Source organism: Diplotaxodon limnothrissa, linkage group LG3 (assembly GCF_057381915.1).
Source record: "Diplotaxodon limnothrissa isolate DT_005_m linkage group LG3, D_limnothrissa_male_GT1.1, whole genome shotgun sequence".
NCBI lineage: Eukaryota > Metazoa > Chordata > Actinopteri > Cichliformes > Cichlidae > Diplotaxodon > Diplotaxodon limnothrissa.
In genome coordinates, this window is record NC_140598.1 from 2,362,829 (window position 1) to 2,380,814 (window position 17,986).

The following is a 17,986-nucleotide window of genomic DNA, read 5'->3' on the forward strand; positions in this document are numbered from 1 at the left end:
TCATTTCTGCCGCTTGTATCCGCGATCTCGTTCTTTCGGTCACTACCCACAGCTCGTGGCCATAGGTGAGGGTAGGGACGTAGATCGACCGGTAAATTGAGAGCTTCGCTTTTACACTCAGCTCCCTCTTCACCACGACGGACCGGTGCAGCGTCCGCATTACTGCAGCTGCAGCCCCAATCCGTCTGTCGATCTCCGGCTCCCTTCTCCCATCACTCGCGAACAAGACCCCGAGATACTTGAACTCCTCCACTTGGGGCAGGAACTCATCCCCGACCCGGAGTGAGCACTCCACCCTTTTCCGGCTGAGAACCATGGCCTCAGATTTGGAGGTGCTGATCCTCATTCCCGCTGCTTCACACTCGGCTGCGAACCGCTCCAGTGCGAGCTGGAGGCCCTCACCCGATGAAGCCAACAGAACCACATCATCCGCAAAAATCAGAGATGAGATTCTGAGGCCACCAAAGCGAAAGCCCTCCGCCCCTTGGCTGCGCCTAGAAATCCTGTCCATAAAAATTATGAACAGAACCGGAGACAAAGGGCAGCCCTGGCGGAGCCCATCACCCACCGGGAACGAGTCCGACTAATTGCCGGCAATGCGAACCAAGCTCTTGCAACGGTTGTATAGGGATCGAATGGCCCGTAGCAATGTGCCAGACACCCCATACTCCCGCAGCACCTCCCACAGGACACCCCGAGGGACATGGTCGAATGCCTTCTCCAAGTCCACAAAACACATGTAGACTGGTTGGGCAAACTCCCATGCACCCTCAAGTATCCTGGAGAGGATAAAGAGCTGGTCCAGTGTTCCGCGACCAGGACGAAAACCACATTGTTCCTCCTGTATCCGAGGTTCGACTAGCGGACGAACTCTCCTTTCCAGCACCCTGGCATAGACTTTCCCAGGGAGGCTGAGGAGTGTGATCCCCCTGTAGTTGGAACACACCCTCCGGTCCCCCTTCTTAAAGATGGGGACCACCACCCCGGTCTGCCAGTCCACAGGTACTGCCCCTGATCTCCACGCAACATTGCAAAGGCGTGTCAACCAGGACAGCCCTACAACGTCCAGAGCCTTCAGGAACTCGGGGCGGACCTCATCAACACCAGGGGCTCTGCCACCAAGGAGTTGTTTAACTGCCTCAGTGACCTCGCCCCCGGAAATTGGCGGGTCATTCCCCTCATCCCCAGACTCTGCTTCCTCCTCGGAAGACGTGTCAGTGGGATTAAGGAGGTCCTCGAAGTATTCCTTCCACCGCCTGACAATTTTCTCAGTCGACGTCAACAGCGCTCCGCCAGCACTATACACAGTGCAGGTAGAGCACCGCTTTCCCCTCCTGAGACGCCTGACGGTTTGCCAGAATCTCTTCGAGGCAGTCCGAAAGTCTTTTTCCATGGCCTCTCCGAACTCCTCCCACACCCGAGTTTTTGCTTCAGCCACTGCCCGAGCCGCATTCCGCTTGGCCTGTCGATACCTGTCGGCTGCCTCCGGAGTCCCACAGGCTAACCAAGCCTGATAGGACTCTTTCTTCAGCCTGGTGGCTCCCTTCACCTCTGGTGTCCACCATTTGGTTCGGGGATTACCACCACGGCAGGCACCAACCACCCTGCGGCCGCAGCTCAATGCAGCAGCTTCGGCAATGGAGACGCTGAACATGGTCCATTCGGACTCGATGTCCCCAGTCTCCCTCGGAATGCTGTCGAAGCTCTGCCGGAGGTGTGCGTTGAAGATCTCGCGGACTGGGGCCTCTGCTAGACGTTCCCAGCACACCCTCACTACGCGTTTAGGTGCACCAGGTCTGTCCAGTGTCCTCCCCCGCCACCTGATCCAACTCACCACCAGGTGGTGATCAGTTGACAGCTCAGCCCCTCTCTTTACCCGAGTGTCCAGAACATATGGTCGCAGGTCTGGTGATACGATTACAAAATCGATCATCGACCTACGGCCTAGAGCATCCTGGTGCCACGTGCACTTATGGACACTCTTATGTTCGAACAGGGTGTTCGTTATGGCCAGAAGTCCAATAACAAAGCACCGCTCGGGTTCAGATCAGGGAGGCCGTTCCTCCCAATCACGCCCCTCCAGGTCTCGCTGTCGTTACCCACGTGAGCATTGAAGTCTCCCAGCAGGACAACAGAGTCTCCAGGTGGAGCACCTTCCAGCACCCCCCCCCAGGGACTCTAAGAAGGCTGGGTACTGAACTGCCACTCGGCGCATAAGCACAGATGACAGTCAGGACCCGTTCCCCGACCCTAAGGCGCAGGGAACAAACCCTCTCGTCCACCGGGAAAAACCCCAACGAACCGGCAGCAAGCCGAGGGGATATTAGAATACCCACCCCAGCCCGCCGCCTCTCACCAGGGGCAACTCCAGACTGAGACAGAGTCCAGCCCCTCTCCAGGAGACTGGTTCCAGAGCCCAAGCCATGCGTAGAGGTGAGCCCGACTATATCTAGCCGGTACCTCTCAACCTCACGCACTAACTCAGGCTCCTTCCCCACCAGAGAGGTGACATTCCATGTCCCTATTGCCAGTCTTGGCAGCCGGGGGTCAGTCCGCCAGGGCCTCCGCTCCTGGCCGCCACCCGGCACACAATGCACCCGACCCCTATGGCGCCTCCTGCAGGTGGTGGGCCTGCGGGAGGATGGGCCCATGTCTCCTCTTCGGGTTGTGCCCAGCCGGGCCCCATGGACTAAGGCCCGGCCACCAGACGCTCGCCCTCGGGCACCCTCCCCGGGCCTGGCTCCAGGGCGGGGCCCCGGTAACCCTATCCCGGGCAGGGTAAACTGTTCCCTCGGTGTCCTTTTCATAAGGGTCTTATGAATCGCTCTTTGTCTGGTCCCTCACCCAGGGCCAGTTTGCCATGGGAGACCCTACCAGGGGGCAAAAGCCCCCAGACAACATAGCCCCTGGGATCCCTGGGACACACAAACCCCTCCACCACGATAAGGTAGCGATTCAAGGAGGAGTTAATTAAATTCAATCTAATCTAATCTAATAACTTTAATCTCAGCCAAACCGATTTACTCACGAACAAACAAAACACTGAAAAAAGCCCAACAGTAACATTTTTAGGTTGTCTAAGTGACTTATATATTACGTTTAACACGAGAAGCGAAAGTCCGCAGTGATCTGAAAATGATGTGCTGGGAGTTGTGCCGTTCTCGGCGACTCCAGTGACCCTCGAGCTCCCGGCTAGCTATCGAGCTGGTGGGTAGCAGATGTCTCCGAAAACGTCGAAGCACTTTTGCAAATATGTGATATCTTGATAAACCGAGCAGATACTTGATGTTTACACACCCACATTCACGCCTGAAAATATGTTAAAAGTTTATTTTGTGACCCAGAAAGGGTAACGAGAGTAATATTAAAACTTAGTAGCGGCCGCCATTGTTGGAAACTGGAATTGGCTGGGCTGCGCTATGAATTCTGGGATATGGTGGGCCACGAAGGACACCCCCGACCCATCCTTCAAATTCGTGGAAAAGGAGGACGCATTTGTCAGCTGCATTCGGAGGAGTCTACGAATTTGGAGAGCCTTCGTCGCGTCGCTGTGACGTAATTGGTCTACAAATGCGGCCTCAGGAGGATGCAGCCCATGACTTTGGAGACGACCAATAAACAGGAAACATGAACCTGCTCAGACACTCCTGACTCAGCTCTGAGAAACAACCACAGAGAGTGAAATTGATCCATAAATATTTGTAAAGACACAGGAAGAACACTGAGACAGATTTGTGGGTTTATTGCTTTTGATGAACAAGTTTATGAACACACTGAGGTCACCTGACACTGAGTTCAGATAAAACTGGTCTCAGTCTCATTAATTTGACTTTTGTCTCCTTTGTTTTTGTGGCAGGAAAAGGTTCCAGGTGGAATCTGCTGGATGGATGGTGGAGATACTCACTGTGACGAGGGAGCTTTAGTTTGCTTTGAATCCCAGAGTTGAACCTTATTGACACAGATGGTGACAGGACAGCTCATACAGGAGATTAACTTATAGCAGGTGAGACAGGTAGACAGGAAGCAGAAGTTCATTACAGGCGAACTCTGCACACACAACAATAACACACACTCATTATGAGCTCATTGTAGAACTATGATGACATCATCACCGTGACCCAATCAGCTGCACTCGTTTCCTTTGACGAGGAAGAAGGTTCCAGCAGCCACACCGACCAGACCGAGAGTCAGACCCACTCCACAGAACACAGAGGGTCCAACACCTGGATCAGAGCGAGCGGACGCCTCCACCTCTGGAGACACAAACACAGAGAACATGAACCTTCACATCTGGAGGCAAAGAGGAAAAACACACATCTGTCTCAAACTGTCAGCTCAGATCAGATCCAGCTGCTCTGATGAACACTGGGCTCAGTCTTCACAGCTGGAGACTGTCACATGTGTACCTCTGTCAGTGCTCTGTGTTTAAATAAAGTTTTCTCACCATAGATCTTGGTCAGTGGTTCTGTCAGGGCCAGATGTTGCACTGCACAGCTGTACACGTCTCCCAGCTGTGGGGTGAACTGCAGTCTGGAGATCTGGGTGAAGGTCCCATCTTTGTTGGGATAGGGAACGTTGATGCTGGATCCTGTGACCCTCTGCTGATTCTTGCTCCAGGAGACGTTGACAGGAGCAGGATAGAAACCAGTCACGTGACAGATCAGAGTGTTATTCTCTCCAAACTCCACCTCATCTCTGGTGTAGATCATCACAGCTGAAGGAGCATCTGTGCACAAACACATCAGGAAGAGGATCAGAGCTTCAGCTGGTTCCCATCAGCAGGTGATCATTCAATTCAATTCAGTTCAATTCGATTCAATTCGATTTTATTTATATAGCGCCAAATCACAACAAAAGTCGCCTCAAGGCGCTTCATAGATGCAGAGAAAAACCCAACAATCATATGACCCCCTATGAGCAGCACTTTGGCGACAGTGGGAAGGAAAAACTCCCTTTTAACAGGAAGAAACCTCCGGCAGAACCAGGCTCAGGGAGGGGCGGGGCCATCTGCTGTGATTGGTTGGGGTGAGAGAAGGAATGATGATGATAAATATCAATAAAAAGTTCAGGTGTTCACTCAGATGATGTCATCACTGTCTGTGTGAGAGAAGCTAGAGTGAGGTCAGAATCATGAAGTTAAACTACAGACAGACTCAGTTCAGCTTCAGAGGAACTAAAAGGAGGAAAAATAATATAAACTGATCTGCAGTAAATGCAGAATACTGCATTCAGAAATACTGAAACATGAACACAAATATAAACACGTCAGTGTTCCTGTACACATGATCAGTATGAATGTGCTTAAGGTGGAATGATTTTGATTGGACAAAGTAAATCAGTGCTGATGATGTCATCAGTGTGTTACTCTACAGAGCGTGCAGGTAAACACAGGTGAGGTGAGACAGGTGTTACATGTTGTATTTACCCTGTTCTGGAGGGAAGTCCTTCATGCCTTTACCACAAAGCTTTATGAGGTCTCTGCAGGTCTTTTGAAAAGCCACAGATGATTCATAAGCTTCTTCCCCATAACTGATAGGAACAATAAAAGGAGGCTGAGGGTAGATTTCCTCCTTTTTGTTGAAGTCTGCGTAGGCAACCTCTTCACCATCCAGTCCATACATGTTCTCTTCATCAGACTCTGAACAGCCACCGACGGCAATGTCACTGTGCAGAGCTGAAACACATCAAACACTGATCAGTAACCTGATCAATGACCTGATCAATAAGCTGCTGTTTACAGAGACAAACTCACCATCAGCAGAGACACAGAGGACACAGGAGAGGAAGAGGAGCAGCTCCTTCATCTTCATCAGCAGATCTCTGACAGTTAAACTCTGAGTGTGTGTGTGTGTGGACCTCACAGAGTGTGTGTGTGTGTGTGTGTGTGTGTGTGTGGACCTCACAGAGTGTGTGTGAGTCTGTGAGTGACTGAAAGTGCAGCTGAGCTCTAACACACAGCAGCCAATCACAGAGCTCACAGCTCATGATGTCATCAGTGTCCAGGCAGACAGCAGCTGGAGGTGAACATGATCTGACAGACAGCACCAATCAATAATCAATATTTATAGACTCTTCAAAATAAAGCTCAGCCCGATCAGCTTCCACACTGAGGATTTTCAAAATAAAACCAACTTTATTTTAATAAAATGATTCAGTTTGTTTAAAAACACTGTGAAATATGACTTCATGTGTTATTTAAATAGTTTTCAGTTGAAATCACACCTGAGTTCATGTGTGTTACTGTGACAGTGAGAGTCACAGCTGTGTTTGTCAGCAGGAAACTTTTACAGACACAAAAACTTTACGCCTCCATCATATGTTGTAGATCCATCCAGCAGGTCCATCAGAGTCTTTACTGGGCCGATTCTGGCCCCGGGCCTTATGTTTGACACCTCTACAATAACCTGATCAGCTTTCAGAGAGTGATTATTGATCACAGAGCTGAGGAGGAGGAGCTGCTCTGATCATGTGACGAATACAAGATTTTCAAGTGTTTCCTCTGCTGTTTACCATGTGAACTCCCTGGAGATGGGGACCAAAGACTGTCCTCCAGTGAGCAGACTTAGTTCATCCAGGAAGCTGAAATACTGGATGAAGTCCTGAGAGTGAGGGGTGGAGTCAGGACTGTCTCCCAGTGCTTCATACGCTGGTCCTGGGTTTAGATCCTGGTGGACTGAAGCTCACTGGAGCCTTTGGTTTGGTGCCCAGTGTGCTCCATGGATCTGAAGCCTGGGCTGGTCCTGACCATGGAGTCCAGATGTTTCTAGCTTTATTAAGGAGTCCAGGAACGGGAATGATGGCTGACAGCGGAAGAGAGTAGACGTGTATTCGTGAGCTCTCGGCGGTAGGCCCAGGAATCTATCTTTATCCTGATTTGCCCTCATATAATTCTGGACCATAGTAAGAGGCAAAGTTACTAAGTAAACTTCTGTATGGCAAGTTATAATTTACGACACTCAAAACGAAAGAAAACGGCTAAAACTTCAGGGCACCTGAACATATCAGCAACAAGAAATATGGCGAATGGGGAGGAGGAACTGCCAATTAACAAACTACTCAATGCTATCAAGGAAACTAAAGAGGACCTCACGAACCACATTGACAAAAAAAACGGCCGACATACAAACAACCCTGACGAAAATTGAATCCTCTCTTAATGCGCTTTCTGAGCAGGTTGAGGAGATGGAGGCGCGAGTGAGCGCAAACGAAGACGACATTAAAGATGCACGCAACCGTGTCGATAAAATGGAGAAATTGACAACGCAACTCAAAGACAAAATCGACGACTTGGAGAACCGCAGTAGAAGGTCCAACCTTAGGATACTGAACATCCCGGAGCAAGCAGAAGGCCGAGACGCTGTTGGATTTTTGGAGAAATTTATACCAGAAATCCTGGGGAATGATAACGTCACCTCACACATTACCCTTGAAAGAGCACACCGCGTCGGGAAGAGGTCTGACAGACCACGGCCTCTCATCGCTAAGTTCCTGAACTCAGAGACGAAGAAAAAGTCCTCAGACTGGCTAGAAGTAGGGGAGAGATGACATGCGAGAATAAGAAAATATCGTTTTTCTCGGATTACAGCGCAGACCTGCAACGAAGAGACGAGTTCCATGAAACAGAGGCTGCGAGAGAAGGAGATTGAATATGCTCGGATGTACCCAGCGCAACTTCGCATCAGGCACCAGGGATCTATCAAAATATTCTCCACTCCTGCCGAAGCACAACGTTATCTGAAAGATAAATTCAGTACTTCGCTGTAAATATTTTACCGAGAGTGGCTAAAGTTTCAACCTTAGCAGCTGCCTGGGCCACCACTATGGTTTAGCTGAATTACCTAATGTGGTTTTGTTACAGGGGTTTTATGAGGCAGGTTTTTACTTTAACGTTTTGGGGTTATGTTTGGTCTCTTACCAAAAATTTTACTCACACTTACGCAACTGTTCACACAGCTCCCTGGTCTAGGCCGTATCTTACTGTTATACCCATGTACAGAGCTTCACCACATCGAAACGCACAAAAGCAGGAAAGTGTTCAGAAATCCCCAGAGTTGAATACCATGACACGTACCTGTCCAAGATATTCACATAAAAAACTTAAATTATGGTCCATCTAACTTGTATATCTTGGAATATTAGAGGGATCAATTCACCCATTAAGGGGAAGAAAATGCTGACATCCTTAAAGAGGCAGAGAGTAGATGTCGCTTTTATCCAGGAGAGTCACCTCACAGACGCTGAACATTTAACATTACGAAGAGATTGGGTGGGCAATGTTTTGTACTTGTAGATTGTGAAATAAATAGAAATAAGATAACTTTGGTAAATATATATGGGCCTAACTACGATGAACCTTTATTGTTTAACAACTTAATAATGAAACTGGCTACGGTTGAGGGCCAGTATATTGTGGGTGGAGACTTTAATTTGGTCCTAAACCCTTCTCTGGATCGGTCCTCACCCAAAACAACTTCACTATCAAAGGCAGCAACAGCACTGAACCAGGGTATGAAGGATATAGGCATAATTGATGTGTGGCGAAACCTTCATCCAGGACAGAGGGATTTCTCCTGTTTTCACCAGTACATAATACACACTCTAGAATTGATATGTTTCTCTTACCACAAAATATGACGGCAACAGTGATAGATTGCTCCTGCTTAGCAACTACTTTTTCAGACCATAATCCCATCAAACTCTCCTGGGCTACCAACATGTCGCAACCTGCAACCTACAGGTGGAGGTTTAAAAACTACATGCTAGGCTGGCTTTATTTCATATATGAACATTAATATTGAAATATTCCTAGATGCCAATGTTAAGGGTTCAATATTGAGGAGGGATACAGGAGGTAATCCAAAAATAACAACACTGATCAGCCAGGTGAAGTCAAACGATGATTTGACTTCACGCGTGGAGGGACCAGCGCTGTACGCAGACAGCATTGATGTCTGATTAACAATGCATAAGCAGATGTTTTATACCAACAGGGCTTAAATTTAATGACGCCCCTTCAACGTCAAACAAATACAATACATACATAGGTTTCAAAACCACAATGACTTTTAACACAGTTTAAAAGAACATTGTCTCCACGGCAGGTGCTTCTGTCATCCTTCTGACTCTCGCTTCTCCAAAACCTCAAGCCATGCTCTGCAACAAGCTAGCAATTCTGCACGCACAAAAATGCAGCTGCAAGCAAACATGATTAACCTCTCACCTATAAATGAGTCTATCTACTGTGTGTGTGTCAGCATGAAATGCACTCAGGTTCACCTCTCACCTCACCAGCTGAACCTTGTAACCTTTTCCACCAGACAGAAGGCCAGCACGTACACCACTGAAACTATATGTGTAATATATTGAATAAATGTTTTAATCAAATGATACTACTTAAAACTTAATAAAAGAATATGAACAAATAAAAGATAATAAAGAATGACCTGATATAAGTGTTTTGTAAGCATGTATTGCAATTCCTTCCACAGCTCCAGTCGACCTCACACTGGATTGGCCAGACATATCGCTGGACAAAGCTCTTGACCTTCCATTAATGGACTGAGCCACAACTCTTTAAAAGGCACAAACTGCAAGGTGTATAAAAATAGTTATAACTGCATCTGGAATACAAGGTTAATATGGTAACAGTATGCATAAACATTTTAAGGCCATCTTAAAGCTATCTGTTACATTGTTAAGGCAATGATCATACTGCAGATTATATTGTACTGATAAAATACTTTTGTTCAATCCCACACCAACTCAAATTCCTCTTCACATGCCAATATCTGGGAAGCTCTCAAAGCCTATATGAGAGGTATGGTTATGTCATACGGTGCCAACAAGGCTAAAAAAATTAGAGAGAAGACAACTAAATTGGAGATTGACATTTAAAACCTGGAGCAGGAATTGTATATTGCTACCAAAAAGGAAGAATACCTCAATATATTAACAAAAACAAGGTTGCAATATGATAATCTATGCACCAGCAGAGCTGAAGCAGCCATGGCCAGAACTAGATATCACTACTACGAATTTGGAAACAAAACAAGTAAACTACTGTTCTGGCAAATTAAGGAAGAAACATCTGATAAATTTATACATACAATATTAACGGAAGATGATAAACTTCTTGATGAATCAGCACTTATAAATGACGAGTTTAAACGGTTCTATGAAGATCTGTATAAATCTGAGCGAGGGGTTGACAGTACTGCTGCAAAAAGATTTATAGATGGAATAACTCTTCCTAAATTACATAACGAGGACAAAGAACGGCTTGATGCAGATATGTCTGAGATGGAGATACTTCGAGCCCTCAAGTGTTTACAAATTAATAAGACCCCTGGACCCGATTATTATAAGGCTTTCTCTAATAAATTATTGACGCCACTTACAAATATGATTAAAGAAGCTTTAGAAAATAATAAATTACCAGAATTGGAAATTGCAACAATCACATTACTTCCCTAACCGGGCAAGGATAAACAGAGATGTTTTATTATCTAAAATAATTGCACTCAGACTGGAAGACATCATCCCTAAGATAATACACACTGACCAAACAGGCTTCATTAAAAACAGACATGGAGCAGATAATGTGCAACGTTTGCTCCATATACTGAACACTGCTCAAAAGAACCAAGACCCCCTGCTAACAATCTCCATGGATGCCAATGAAGCATGTGACAGGATTGAGACAAGCTTTCTATTTCAGGCGATGGAAGCTACGGGCTTCGGAGAGAAGTTCACCTGCTATGTTAGGACACTTTTTAATGCCCCCAGAGCCAATATCACAACAAATGATGTGCTCTCAGGCACTTTCTCTGTAACTAGAGGCTGCAGACAAGGTTGTCCAAGCTCCCCCTTGCTCTTCGCGATTGCGATCGAACCTGTAGCAGTTGCCATTCGTACTAGTGCCTCCATATCTGGAATCAGATTTGGCACAAGTGAACATAAACTTTCTCTATACGCAGATGACCTCCTACTATATACACTCAACAAAAATATAAACGCAACACCTTTGTTACTGCTCCCATTCCCCATGGGATGGACGTAGAGACCTAAAATTCATTCCAGATACACAATATAACCATCCCTCCCAAACAGTGGTCACAAATCAGTCCAAATGTGTGGTAGTGGGCACATCTGCTATATTGAGATAATCCATCCCACCTCACAGGTGTGCCACATCAGGATGCTGATCTGACATCATGAGTAGTGCACAGGTGTACCTCAGACTGCCCACAACAAAAGGCCACACTGAAATGTGCAGTTTTGTCTCACAGCAAAATGCCACAGATGCCACAAGCAATGAGGGAGCGTGCAATTGGCATGCTGACAGCACGAATGTCAACCAGATCTGTCGCTCGTGCATTGAATGTTCATTTCTCAACCATAAGCCGTCTCCACAGGCGTTTCAGAGAATATGGCAGCACATCCAACCGGCCTCACAACCGCAGACCTCGTGTAACCACACCAGCCCAGGACCTCCACATCCAGCAGGTTCACCTCCATGATCGTCTGAGACCAGCCACCCAGACAGCTGCTGGAACAATTGGTTTGCACAACCAAACAATTTCTGCACAAACTGTCAGAAACCGTCTCAGGGACGCTCAACTGCATGCCCGTCGTCCTCATCGGGGTCTTGACCTGACTCCAGCTCGTCGCCGTAACAGACTTGTGTGGGCAAATGCTCACATTCGATGGCATCTGGCACGTTGGAGAGGTGTGCGCTTCACGGATGAATCATGGTTCACATTGTTCAGGGCAGATGGCAGCTGAGAATGTCCCAGTTCTTGCATGGCCAGCATACTCACCGGACATGTCACCCATTGAGCATGTTCGGGATGTGCTTGACCGGCGTATACGACAGCGTGTACCAGTTCCCACGAATATCCAACAACCTCGCACAGCCATTGAAGTGGAGTGGACCAACATTCCACAGGCCACAATTGACAATCTGATAGACTCCATGCGACGATGTGTTGCACTGCATGAGGCAAATGGTGGTCACACCAGATACTGATCGGTTCTGGGTCCCCAGACCCCCAATAGTGCAAAAAACTGCACATTCCAGGGTGGCCTTTTGTTGTGGGCAGTCTGAGGTACACCTGTGCACTACTCATGATGTCAGATCAGCATCCTGATGTGGCACACCTGTGAGGTGGGATGGATTATCTCAATATAGCAGATGTGCCCACTACCACACATTTGGACTGATTTGTGACCACTGCTTGGGAGGGATGGTTATATTGTGTATCTGGAATGAATTTTAGGTCTCTACGTCCATCCCATGGGGAATGGGAGCAGTAACAAAGGTGTTGCGTTTATATTTTTGTTGAGTGTATTACAGGATTAAAGCCAAGATAGATCACAGGATATCAGTTTGTATACAGCAATGAATGTCAGCACTTACTTTGTTCAAAAAAAAAAAGTTTAACACTGAAGTGTTTGAAACAGGCATTCAGTGATTTGTAAAACTAGTAGAAAAATTACACTTAACCTTTTCTTTAGTGTGAAAATATTTAATTGAAACATATTTCACTAAGAAATTTAATAAAGTTACATTTGATTTGGATGTAATCAGGTAATGTTTTCTATCCATCAAGCTTTGCATCACGTGACATAAAAGAAGAAATGTCAAATATTTTTGGAAACTTAAGACAGAAAATATTTGAATACAATAATGGTATTACAAAAATAAAAACAGCATTGGGGCACTCTTTAACAGAAAATATTCACAGAAAATCCAAATCGAATGAATCTAAAATCTATACAAACAATTCAAACATGACCCTGATTATTTTATATGAGCTGTATTTAAAATAAAAAGATTAAAAGATTAAAATGTGGAATAACCTGATGGGGAAGAGATCAATAAACTCACAATCTTATGTTTTAAATCAAATGGTTGTTGGAACTGTGAATATGTCACAGTGTTTGAAACGGACTCATGCGCAGACCAGGAGTCTTTGCAAAAGAGACAGTGCGTTTATTTACAGTGAGACACCAGGTGAGTATGCAGTTTGGCAGGGAAAAGGGTCCGGGGCGCCAGGGTGCAGGGGAAACAATCTTATACAAGCTCCTCTCCTCGCCAGATTCCAAAACACTCGCTCGGGTCCAGGATCTACACACACAGACAGAAAGATGTCCAGGGGTCCGTTCTTCGTACCTCGCTTACTACATCCAAGATCAAATCATCGCGCCAACTTTGAGCTCGCTATTCTGGTTCTCCGAACACACCTGTTGTTGACGATTAGTACAGCTGGATGAAGTAATGTGAGATCACTGGGTGTCGTAAAAGGGGCTACGCATCGATAGTAGAAACATTGATCGGCAACCCTTTGATTGGTCAGCGAAAATGTTGAAGGAGCGCGCTCGGTATTTTTCGACAGCAGAGCAAGAACTCTTGAGTGAGGGATTTCAGGAGTTTCAGAGTTTAATTAAAACGCAAGGGAACACTGCAAAGGCTGCAAAAGCAAGGAGAGAGGGCTGGCAGGAAGTTGCTGACAAATTAAACTCGTAAGTAATTTAATAATAATAATAATAATGGAGTGGATTTATATAGCGCTTTCCAAGGCACCCAAAGCGCTTTACAATGCCACTATTCATTCACTCTCACATTCACACACTGGTGGAGGCAGCTACGGTTGTAGCCACAGCTGCCCTGGGGCAGACTGACAGAAGCCAGGCTGCCATATCGCGCCATCGGCCCCTCTGGCCAACACCAGTAGGCGGTAGGGTAGATTTATTATATCACACTATATTATCCAATATTATATTATATTATATTACATTATATTATATTATATTATATTATATTATGTTATATTATATCCCCTTTCACATTAGAGCCACGACAGGACCCACTAGAACATGGGAACAAGTAAAAGTGAAATATAAGAATGTTCTACAGAATGGTAATATTTATCACTTATATTGCTTTGAGTCTCTTGAAAAGAGACCCTGAAATAATCTGTTTGTTTATAACAGCAACCAAGAAAAGGGCGGAGCAAACAAAGACAGGTGGTGGTCCTGCACCCCCTCGTCAACAAGTTGGTTAAGTAAATAATACCCTCACGGGAAAATCGATATCTCTCAATGAGCACACTGTCGCGCTGAGCTAAAGGATCCTGTCTGTCCCGCAATATACGCTGAATTCTGAGGACTCTCCTTATCAATCTTGCACCTTCCGCAATGGGTGGCTCGCGTATACGGACAGGACATGGCTGCGACAGACTTCCCAAATCCACCTTTGCTTTTATAGCCGTGGTCTCTCATCTTGATTACATGAAGTAATTTACTATTACTACTCTGAAATATGAATTACATCTGTAATAATCACATACATGTAATAGAATGTTAATAGTACATTTCCCTTTTTTAGGAAATGACCTGTATGTATCTGTGTGAAATCAATAACAGGATCAAGTGCTGCATTATCTTTAGTTACATTGATGTTATTTATTTATGGTGAAACAGTGGTGGAATATCGCTGTTGCTTTCGTATGAATGACGCGGACATACCTGCGTGGCCGCGATCTAATCCTGTTTACATAAAGTAAACCTGCTCCCCAGCAGGTTTACGCTTACGGCTCTGTTGCTATGACAGCAAGTCCCGGATGAGCTTCGGGGAACCGAACGATCCAGGATCACGCGAAATCGTCAACAATCTAATCCAGCTAACTTACTTAGCGCGGTACGAAGAACGGGCCCCTGAAGAGGAACAAAGCGTGTGGAAGGCCGTAGCCGTAGTCAGCCGCTGGCATCCGGCGGCGATCTGCGATCTATTTGTTTTGGTCCTGGGTGCGGCGCAAAGCTGCCTGAGTGGCCCGCCACACCCAGACTAAATACACACAGGAGGTGATCAGGGGAAGTGGGAACACCTGGGGACACAGCTGACACATATTAGCATAATGACAACAACAAGTGAAACTAAAAAGATGAACATGGAAGACCCACAAGACCTTTTTAAAAATAAAACAGGAAACATAACGACACAGACACGATACAAGCCTGACAACACAGGAAACGTGACAGATTAATGCACGCAGACTCAACATGACGAACCAAAGAGGAAGACTTAAACACCGGGGGACAGCACCAGTGTTGGGTGTAATGCGTTACTAAGTAACGCGTTACTGTAATTAAATTACTTTTCCACTGAAAAAGTAGAGTAACTGATTACTGTTCATTTTTAGGTATTTTAATCACAGTTACTTACAATGTACTTGCGTTACATTGTAAAATAATTAAACCCGCTGAATATCATTATTTAATTTCATTAATTTATCTTCTAAACGTAGAAGTAAACTCTGCTCTTTAACATGGCTGTAGTGCAGCTACTCGTCATTTCGCGCCAGTTTGCTGCACAGTCGTATTCTAAAGCAGAAGCTGTCGGACTCGGCTGAAGCGAGTGGCTGTTTCATGACATGGACATACTCCCGTCTCTGCACTCTTCTGAAACAAGCAGACAAGAACATTACAGTAATATGTAAAAACTATCGGCTGCTGTTAACAGCAGGAGTAATCTACTGAAGCGCCTGACACGGAGCATAGACGAACACTTCTGAGCGATCCTTGTTCATCATCCATGGATAACACCGCGGCAACTCCCACTAAGCAGCAAAACCTGGTTTTACTTCAGCAGCACAGAAAGCATCTGAAGGTGAGCTTAAAGAATGATTGCAGGCTGTGGAAGAGATGCTGCCGCTGCGTACTGTGGTCTCCGTCTTTAAAAAATATTTATTATTTAAAGAGTTTCTATTGTTTGTCCACTCAAGGTTTATATGGAATTTATAAAGTATTTAGTTAAATTACTTATTGAGTAATTAAGTTACTTTTCTGACACAGTAATTAGATAAGTATTTTAAATACAATATTGATTAAGTAATTAGTAATTGATTACTTTCTTTTAAAGTAACTTACCCAACACTGGACAGGACAGACCAGTTAATACAGTGAATAGGAACAGATAAGTTCACTGAGTGAATGGGTTAAATAGAAGAGGAATTTCCCCACCCTGAGAAAGTTTGTCTAGGTCTACCTCTGTGAAAGAGAGAAAGATGGCAGCGTGGTCAGCACTCGTGGCCTCTATAAGGTGCGCAGATGTATTAGGGTCTAAAGCCCCGCCCCTCAAGCATGCTCTGGATGCCAAAACAGTGGCAGCAAATTGTAAACAAAAAAAGAATTATGTAAGTGTGAAATCCTAGTTGTAAATAACATATTTGTTTTAATGTCTATATTTACAGTTTCAGTTCATCTTTTTTCACTATCTTTTTTTTTTTCAGTTTCATTTTAAGCTGGCATCGTTTTAACCCCACACCTGTGGGACATGATCACTCGTTTCCACTCGCTGTCTTCTCTCTGCTGGCTCACTGTGAGGTTTTACCACAGAGAGCAGAAGATGACCTGTAGCCTTACCTGCTGCCTCAATCAGCTCCTCCATAACTCTGCAGGATCCCAAACTGCAGCACTTCTTCTGTTCCTGCAGGAATGAGCCCAAACTTACAGACACATGGCGCCTCCTGCTGCACGGAGAGTGCAATAACAACAAAGACTTCCTGAGAGCTTGAAAGAATGAACTGGATTTCTTTTACTTATTGAAACCTCGTTTTGTTTCAGGTTCTTAAGACAAGCACATGTCACATGACTGAGGCCCTGCACAGACGTCAAGATTATCTGTAATTCACTGGCTCAGAGGAAATATGTACAACATCAGTGTGTGTTTGCCCTGTTTGACCGAACAGACAAAATAATGTTTCATGAAACTGTGTGTGTGTGTGTGTGTGAGATTTCAGCATGGCTTCATCAGAAACTCTGCGTAACAGCAGTGCGCCTTAAAAGAGGCTGCCAGCATTAACTGTAGTTATAATGAAAGTCAGACAGTGACTGATGGACATGTCTCAGATGTCCATAATAAAACTACCTCAGCAGTGTGATGGGAGCGTCTCTTCAGATTTGTGGTATTTGAAATCCTGACATCCCAAACTAAAGAGGACAAACCTACACTGGTAAAAATCTGATCTATGCTGTCCAGCATCTATGTAAGAACCCCACCCAGGTCAGTCAGCAGGTGGAGGACAAGCAAGTCAACTTCTGGCACCACCCTCGACATCAGCCAATCACAGGTGGGGACAGTGAAGGGTCAGAGCTGTAAGCTGTAGCTTTAATCAACTTACAAACTAAAACTAATGAAATATGAGAGAATGAGCAGACAGAGGACGTCTTCATGTGGGGTTTACAGCATGGAGAAACAAATCTTTACAGTTTCTAAGTTAGAGTCAGACAGAGCTGATGGAGATGTTCATTTGTGAATAAAGTTTCTTCTCTGTCACATTTACATGGAACCTTAAAAACACGGAGCAGGGACGAGGACAGCAGCCCCTTTGTGGATCAGTTAGGTTAATCAGGAACAGATGCTTTTATTTCAAATATCAACACAGGATTCAGTTATATATCCTATCGCTGATTTCTTCAATCCTTGATACTGTTGCCCCCATTAAGATGAAGCGTCCTAGAACCTACTCTCAGTGTTGGCTTACGTCGCGTGTGTCGGCGCGCTGAGAGAAGGTGGAAAAAAGATAAACTTCAGGTTTCCCATGACATGCTACGGACTAGCCGCTTAAAATTCCAAAGTGCTGCTAAAACGGTCAAAGCGTCCTTCTTGTCCAAAATCATCCTGGCCAATGACCATAACCCCCGTACCTTATTTAAAATTTTTAACTCTGTGGTTAACCCTTCCCCGGACATGCCTTTAATTTATTCTCAGGGTCTTTGTGAGCGATTTCAAACTCACTTTTTAAAAAAGGTCTCATCTCTTAAGTCCTCCCTTCCCCCTGCTTTATATCCTCTCCCCATTCCTGAGTGCATTTCAACTTTCCACCAGTTTGAGCCTGTGTCACTTTTTACTCTTAAGCGGCTAGTTGCTCAAATGAATAACACCAATACTGTGCTTGACATTCTTCCATCTCGTTTAGCTAAG

General features: G+C 45.4%; 1 protein-coding gene across 2 annotated transcripts; it reads right to left on the reverse strand.

The window, feature by feature from the left end:
• Window positions 1-3,764: 3,764 nt before the first annotated feature.
• Window positions 3,765-5,875, reverse strand: LOC146634279 (HLA class II histocompatibility antigen, DR alpha chain-like). Of its 2 annotated transcripts, XM_085376096.1 has the most exons (5): window positions 5,753-5,875; window positions 5,426-5,674; window positions 4,445-4,726; window positions 4,113-4,253; window positions 3,765-3,993 (listed from the first exon to the last, which is right to left on the reverse strand). In XM_085376096.1, exons 1-4 carry the CDS (start codon window positions 5,808-5,810, stop codon window positions 4,123-4,125), a joined length of 720 nt encoding a protein of 239 aa, XP_085232222.1. In that variant the 5' UTR covers window positions 5,811-5,875; the 3' UTR covers window positions 3,765-3,993; window positions 4,113-4,122. The 2 variants fall into 2 exon arrangements, with proteins under 2 accessions (XP_085232222.1, XP_085232214.1); XM_085376088.1 differs by having other exon boundaries at window positions 3,765-4,253.
• Window positions 5,876-17,986: the final 12,111 nt, after the last annotated feature.

Excerpts from the sequence above, each read along its gene's own strand:
- LOC146634279 (XM_085376096.1), bottom strand. The coding sequence starts at position 5,810 with ATGAAGATGAAGGAGCTGCTCCTCTTCCTCTCCTGTGTCCTCTGTGTC. Across the intron at positions 4,727-5,425 it reads GGACTTCCCTCCAGAACAGG|ATGCTCCTTCAGCTGTGATG; the intron begins GTAAATACAACA and ends GTTTGTGCACAG. Across the intron at positions 4,254-4,444 it reads ACCACTGACCAAGATCTATG|AGGTGGAGGCGTCCGCTCGC; the intron begins GTGAGAAAACTT and ends TTGTGTCTCCAG.